Genomic DNA, 7,725 nt, shown 5'->3' on the forward strand with positions numbered 1-7,725 from the left:
CCCCCCCCCAGTGTCCACTATTGACTGCTGTGGAAATCAGGACACTGGGTTAGACAGACCCTTTTGGCTGACCTAGTTCAGCAGTTCTGATGATTTCATTCCTCCTAGCGTGTTTGCTTCTTGTGGTTCCCTGTGACAGTCTTGGCATGTGAGCATTTTTTCATTAAAAAAAACAAAACAGTGTGTGAGAGGTAGAGTTGTACAGGAAAAAAACTTTCTGCTGTGAGTGTTTATTGTGAAAAAGATTGAATTTGCGTGCGGAGACTCGGGGTTTTTAAGCTCAAGTGAGAAGCCCATGAGGAATATAATACTGCTGGTTAATCAACACCCTTTCACGTTCCCTATGAGATGACTAGTTCCCTTGGGGAGCAATTTATTTGGAGTAATAGCTAGTTTCAGGGGTTTTCTTGCAACTTGAGATGCAGATACATGCTTTAAATGCACTGAGTAGCATCAAAGTACTAACATGCTCTGTGTGCTCAAACCAACACGAATTTCTGTGCAGTCGGGATCATGGTTTAGGTTCATTCCTTGTAAAAATGGAGTGTCCTGGGACATACCAGGCATGTCCCTGTGCTGAGAGAAATCGTTGGCAAGATGCTGGGCAAGATGCAATACCTGTTCTCCATTGCTATCCAATAGGCTCTTTACCGTCTCCTACTCAGATGGGGCTGAAATAGAGGATTTGAAAAGCTTAGAAACAGGAATGACAAAGCAGTTGGAAAAGCAAGGAAGGAGTGAGTGGGAATCGGAAGGCGCATTTCGGCAGCACAGCTCTGCTGCTCCCATCTTTGTGGCCCAGATTATGTATTCACACGGTGTTGTCACATCACTTGCAAGAGAGTATACTTAATGTGCAAGCAGCTTCCTACAATTACTGTAGGCTATGTGTGCAAGAGGAGCATTTCTGGGATGAAATCTTATTAATTATGCATTGAGGTGTATGTCTCTGAATTGGTTTATGAAAGCTGCCTTCCAGACTCCCCCCTGTTGAGGCTATATTATTTTAACGTGGTGTGGGAAGGATAAATACTTGAAGCTTCTGGCTTTTGTACTTTCTGGCTTGTTTGCAGAAATTTTGAGAGTAAACACGTTAGACTTTAAAGAATCTAGAAACATCTCTGAGTTTGCTTTAAATTCCCAGTCACAGCTCATGCTTGCCTGTTCTACTCAGCAATGCTTACATAGTGGTATCTATTACTGCTAGCTCAAGAAGACTGAAAAACATTGCATTTTGTTCAGTATCTTTTTAAAAATCAATTAAAAAGCTTTTCTAAAATGGATTGAAGAGAAGAAAATAAATCATGTTCTGTTGGGTCTTTATTTCAATCAGATTTCCCTGTGTTGTGCAGGAGAAGAGACTTGGGGGTGGGGGGGCGGGCGTGTGTGTGCAGAATAGAAAGACTGAAAAGGACTGTCGCAGCAGGGAGCCAAGCGGGAGAAAAGGACTTCTCTGAGAACTAAGCAGCAGCAACTCCAAAAGCCGAAGCTGCTTCATCTACATGCAGAGTCACACAAGGCATGGAGACACTCACCAGCCCCACAGAGGTTTCACATGTGCTTCCCTGCTGGTTCCTGTGAAAAGCTAACAATCGGCTCACAGGGTGAAAGACCATCGCAGCATCCCTGCGCTAAGCTGGACGTACAATTTGTGCAGTGTTATGAAACGGCTGGCTTAGTGAGATGCTCTCGCCCGCTCTCGTGGATGCCCTTCCACTGCTACCAGAGGCCCCCAGCCCCTTTCCTCTCTGGGACATTGGAGGCTTTTGCTGATTTATGAAAGTTGACGGGGGTAAGGGGGAATAATCTCCTTGTTTGATACAATCCCAGATGCATTCCCTATTCCATGTCACTTGGTGTGAATTGGAAGCAACTCCAGTCAAGAGTGACGTTACATTTATACTTGTAAACCTGGGGAACTGTGTTTTCTCCCAATGCACGTGAAGAATTGTTGATACCCCATAACACATGACATAAAAATATACAAGGGTGCAAAGTTGAGTGAACAGCTGGTGGGGGACCGAGAGGCACTTCAGTAGTATCCCCCAGTACTTGGTTATAGCATAGCTCCAGCTTCCTTCAACTCCCCTCTCCTAGGGCTGGTTAGATTTGCTGAAGTTCTGTAATTTGAAACTCCACTGACATGTTGAGACTCTGTTTGCTTGTAGCAGAGTCTGTTTAATTCTTTTAAGTTCTGGTTTGTCTTCGGTAGTCAGTGCAGTAATGTGGTGCCCGTTAGGAAGTGAATAATGTGCTAGTGGAATCAGTCTCATAGTGCTTGAAGATGCAGTGGGTTACAACTACTTCCTCTTCATGGCTGAATCCCGTAGTTCTCTGCGTGATGGTATCCTTCCTTCAGATAAAAGCCCTGTAGTAGGGAGGTGAAATCTGGGGTTATCCCACTTCTAGAAGGCAACAGGGCAAGACACACACCTCTGCTGGGTATCCCCCGTCTATATAGAGGGATCTTGGGCTCTGCAAGCAGCCCAAGGCACTTTTATTGCCTAAAAATGGGTGGGATAACTCCAGACTTACGTGACATGTTTGTATCTAATCTCTGCTGATGGAAGAACTAGGCCTAGAGCTGCCCTGGTAACGAGGCTGACACCAAATGGTCTTAAGCTGTTGAAAAGCCATGTGCCTCCTTGCTTGGTAGTTACTCTCATTATCCCTGATTTTTGGAATTTCAGCTTGAGTCCTGATGGGCTATGGACTGAGCACAGGGCCCGTTGCCTTTGCAGTGGCTGCTGTATGGACTAAGGCAAAAATGTGACTATTTCTGAAAATGGGGTCACTTTAGCAGTAGGTCTCACAGCAGCAAGAGTAGATGCAGTGATACCTGTGTGTGTTGTTGCTGCAGAGCAAGTGGATGAAGACAGCTTTTCCAGTCTGACTTGATGGCTTTTTGTCCTAACGCCTGGGGCAAAACATTTGACTTGCAGGTTTTCCACTTGTCTGCTCAGCAAGTTGCCTGAAACTTTGCAAAGTACAAGGGCCTCCTGACACTTCATTTTCAGTTAGTAATTGATTAGCAGAGATTATGCTTGTTTAATGGTAACTGCTTTTCCGGTGGGTCCAGTTTAAAGGGAGCATTTTGAAGTACATAGCTTCTTTTGAAGAAAGCAAGGAAAAAATTGGAATGTTTTGGGTGGAGCTGTTAAAAATTTTTAAGCCCTGTTTTGCAGAGTACCCTGCTGTTCTGAGGAGTTTCCAACCATTCAGTAGTAAGTGGTTCAGGGTCCTGAGCATGGCTCTTAACAGAGATATCTAAAAATCACTGATGGATCTGATCTCTGTCAACTTGTCCTGATGCTTTTGAACCCCCTCAAGCTTTTGCCATTCTTAGCTGAACTCAAGCAAACATCCTTTTGTTCAGCTTAACTGGTGCTTGATGATTTCATGTGGTCCTCCCTAGTAGTTATTTTGAGAAGCAGCAGTTTTTCCCCTCATGTCCCCTCCACCATCTTACAGACCTCTCTGTTTACCACCTATCTTACCAAGAGTCTATTTAGGGAAGTTATTCTGTATTTCTGACCATCCCCATTGCTTTCCTCTGATTTCCCCAACTCAGTGGTGTATTTGAGATGGCTGGGATGGCACAGTGTCTTGAAGAGCACCCTGCATTCCTACAGTAGAATAATGACTTCTGTTTTACTCTTTTTTCCATCCTAAAAATGTCTGAGTCTTTGCGTTTTGAGTAAGGTTTAGCAATGAACTGGTGTTTTTACAGAAATGGCCACAATGACCAATTCCTGTGGCTTTCCTAAATGGTAATAAGTAATTTAGAGTAATTTTTGTGTGTGTGGTGATTGCCCAGTGGCCTGTTTTATGGCAAGTTTGGGATTGATCTGACTAAATGTGTCTGTCAGCAGTTTGGTTTTCTACGACTGAACTACTTGGTTAGAAAATAGTTTGCTGTATGAGTCCAGAGTGTGGGCAGCTTTTCTGGGAGGAGGTACGTGTCCTCTGGGCCCCATTAACTGAGAAATCAGAAACAAGGAAACAGAGAATGAGCCTAGACGTGGACACCTGTAGTTCCAGGAGGACAGACTCACCTCACTAATTACGTTTCTGTGCTGCTTACATCCTTTCCTGGTGAGACTTTTGGGTCTTGGATGACCCCAAACTAGACACCATTTCTTATTCCAGTCAAGCATGGACTTCATCAGTGTAGAAGTCGCTCAGGTAGCATCCTTCAAGCAGTTAGTCTGCAAGCTGTTATTCCCTTGATTGCTGTCTCATCTGCTGAGCCAGGCACTCTACATGTGATGTTGGTGGTACTTCGGGAACAGACACCGCCTTGCTGGCTTCAGTTGGGTGGTATTTTCCCTCTAGAATGCTCGTAGGTCATGAGAAACAGTTAATAACACAATCCCTTTCCCAAGATGTTCTGGATTTTGAGTTACATACTGTAATAAAGTTTGTTTTTTTAAAGAATTGCTGCAGCTCATAAGGTGGATCAGACTTGGTGGTAGAGCATGGCATGGATTTGTGCTTGCAAGAGGGGGTTGGTGCGTGTTTTGGAGGTCTCAGTTCTGTTCAAGAGTCTTCCGTTGCCTTCCTTTGCACCCTAATACCTGTAAAATGGAAGAACTGTTGGAAGGTGCCTAACAGCGTGCCTTCTTCTAATTGTAAGATAGCAGAAATTCTCTTTACAGGGCTTATGCTTCTTACTGAGCTGTAGCATATATAATTTCAGATATATCAGCATTATTTATGATCTGAATAAAGACTCCTTGAGCACAGTGTGGTGAGGGAATATAGAGCAACCATGAAATAAAGTAAATCAGGAGCAGGATGAAACTTTCTCCATCAAATCTGCTGATAATCCTTGTCATTGTGTTCTGAAGCGTTTAAGCATGCATCAGTTCTGTCACGTGGGCTATTCTCCCAAGTGTATCTTTGCAAGTTGAAGGCACCTTTTAACCTTGTCCTGGGGTGGTAACTTCGGAGCAAACATCAGAAGTATTTGTACCACACTTCTGTGGTTCACAGGCAGGTGGTGGTTGAAGTGTGCTTGGGGGCTTGTTTCGTACAGCTTCCAAGCCTCTGTTCGAACTGTTTTACCAGCCCCTTCCAGAGATGGAAACCTCTGAAATTCTTTCTTCATGTAGGTAAAAAGCTTTTTGGTAGCTGAGTATCATTTATTCTTTTTGATCTATTAAGTGCTTTAGCTGAAAATGAACTCTGATGGGGCTTCCTGAATTCCTCAGCTCCTCGTAGGAGTGAGGCTCGGATGCCATTCACTTACTCTCCTCCAAGGGTGTTGATGTCCGTCTTTGCATGCAAAATCTTACCGAGTTGCTCAGACTTGTAAAATGTTAAAATATTTTCCTGGCCTTGCTACACAAAGGCCATAAAAAGGGGAAAAAATAATGTGCAATTGTTAAGCCGTAGACATGCAGAACATGGTGGAAGCAGCAGCCTACAGAATAGCTGTATTTATGCTTTCTGTGAACATGCCCTTCTCAAGGCTACCTACAGACATTTTAACACTCAGCCCTCTTTCTGCTTGCTGTCTGCCACCAGCACGCGAGTTTTGTCTAGTAATAAAGCATTCCCTGCTCCCACTGCAGTTCTAAACCTGGTATTTCTGTTGCCAGCTCAGGAGTTGACTGCTTTTCTCCATTAAATTGCCCAGTAGGTTTGTGAGGATTTCCCCTCTAAGAAGGTGACTGGGGTGGCGAGCCTGGTGCCTCCTGAGCTGAAGACAGTGATTTATGCGCAGAAGGGTTAGCGTAGTGTTTCCCTGACAGAGCTCTTGTGTGCAGCTTGTGACCTCGGGCATGCTCTGGTTTCAACCTGCCAGGCTGTACTTCCTTGTGTTGTTGTAGGCTAAAAACAAACTTGAAGTTGATTACCGGTTCTGGTGCTTTCTCACTGTCTATCACCCAACGCAGGGTGTAGTCTGGTCACATGCAGTGGCACTCAGGGAAAAATAAAGGTGGTGCTAGGAAGGTGCATCATCATCAAAGGTCTATTAACTTCAAATAGGTTTTCATCCTTTGTCAAAGGAATGCGAAGCACTTACGAAACTAATCCTGGCTGCTCTATGGGGATAGTTTTTAGGGTTTTGTTTTTGTGTTTCTTTATGATGATGAACAGGGTTTTGTGTCATGAAGTTGAAATACAGAACTTTACTCTTTGTCTCTGAGCATCAACTAAACTTCTGTACAGGAGGATACTTGGCCAGCTCCTTGTGTACTGTATTGGAAGAGGGGCTGATTACAGCTGCTAATCCCAACAGCTCCTTCCATCAGCCAATGTTTACCAGTCTGAACACTGCACTGTAAAATTCAAATAGCATGGAAACAGCATTTGCAAGATGAACCAGCAAAAGTTGATTTTTATCAGTGGTTGATGTTTTCCATTCATTGCTCTATTGCTTATAAACCCTGTTATTGCTCAGGCCAACTTGGAATTGGTGTGTGCACTGTTGGTTTGAACTCAGAGGCTGCCAGACGTGGTCCTTTTATACAACCATGCTGGCAGTGGGAAGTCTTAGTTTAGGGCAGTCTCTGCTCCTGAGATGTGAGCAGGAAAACCACTGGAACTGTCTGCACAGCGGCAGAGAATTCAATGTACCCGCAGGATTTCCAAAGGCAGGCTGTTCCCCAAGAAGTCATCTGTAATTCAGCCTTTGGGAGTGGGGGTTGACTCATGCTTTTAAATTTAAGGAGGATGCAGTTATTTATAAAGATGAATTTAGAAGGAAAGCTAAGGTAGGAAAGCTGGGAGTATGGGTGGGTCTTCAAATTTTGGGTCCCATTGGTGGTGGTAATCAGTTTTCTAGAATCTAATCCTAGTCTTTTGCTGTTGATGCTTACTATTTCAATTAGAGAAATTTAATCCTATTAATTTTATTTTAAGTGGTATTTTTACATGGCCATTTTCCATTTGTAGTTAGCTGAAGCTTCCCAAGACTAGTTCCTCCCTCCTTTTTCCATTCCTGACCCTTACTCCATTGTGTGGACAGGGTCGCAAGCTTCTAATCATTGGAACCACCAGTCGCAAAGATGTCCTGCAGGAGATGGAAATGCTGAATGCTTTCAGCACTACGATTCACGTGCCCAACATTGCGACAGGGGACCAGCTGATGGAGGCTTTGGAGGTGAGAAAAAGTTGAATGACAGCAAATAAGATCAAAATTTGCTGGAAAAGATTGATTTTACAGTAGCTCTGCATTTTGGAACACTGTCCCACTTAACATTATCATAGAATCACAGAAACATAGAGTGGTTTGTGTTGGAAGGGACCTCAAAGATCATCCAGTTCCAACCCCTCTGCCATGGGCAGGGACACCTTCCACTAGACCAGGTTGCTCCAAGCCTCATCCAGCCTGGCCTTGGACTTCCAGGGATGGGGCATCCACAGCTTCCCTGGGCAACCTGTTCCAGTGCTTCACCGCCCTCTCCAGGAAGAATTCCTTCCTGATGTGCAATCGCAATCTCCCTCTTTCCGTTTAACCCCGTTCCCCCTTGTCCTGTCACTACAGGCCCTTGTCAAAAGTCCCCCCAGCTTCCTTGTACCCCCTTCAGGTACTGGAAGGTGCCATAAGGTCTCCCCGGAGCCTTCTCTTCTCCAGGCTGAACACCCCAACCCTCCCAGCCTGTCCCCATGGCAGAGGGGCTCCAGCCCTCGGAGCATCTCTGTGGCCTCCTCTGGACTCGCTCCAACTGGTCGATATCTTTATGTTGGCAACCCCAGAGCTGGACACAGAACTCC

General features: G+C 44.7%; 1 protein-coding gene across 1 annotated transcript in view; it reads left to right on the forward strand.

Annotated features, from left to right (window-relative positions):
• NSF (N-ethylmaleimide-sensitive factor) overlaps nt 1–7,111 on the forward strand; it is a gene marked incomplete at both ends in the record, with an annotated part of 24,076 nt that extends 16,965 nt beyond the window's left edge. The window contains one exon of the mRNA XM_010158264.1: nt 6,977–7,111. Within this exon, the coding sequence (XP_010156566.1) occupies nt 6,977–7,111 (135 nt within the window). The remainder of the gene's footprint in view (nt 1–6,976) is intronic.
• Nucleotides 7,112–7,725: the final 614 nt, after the last annotated feature.

The sequence above is a fragment of the Eurypyga helias genome, unplaced genomic scaffold (genome assembly GCF_000690775.1).
Source record: "Eurypyga helias isolate BGI_N326 unplaced genomic scaffold, ASM69077v1 scaffold5389, whole genome shotgun sequence".
NCBI classification, from domain to species: domain Eukaryota; kingdom Metazoa; phylum Chordata; class Aves; order Eurypygiformes; family Eurypygidae; genus Eurypyga; species Eurypyga helias.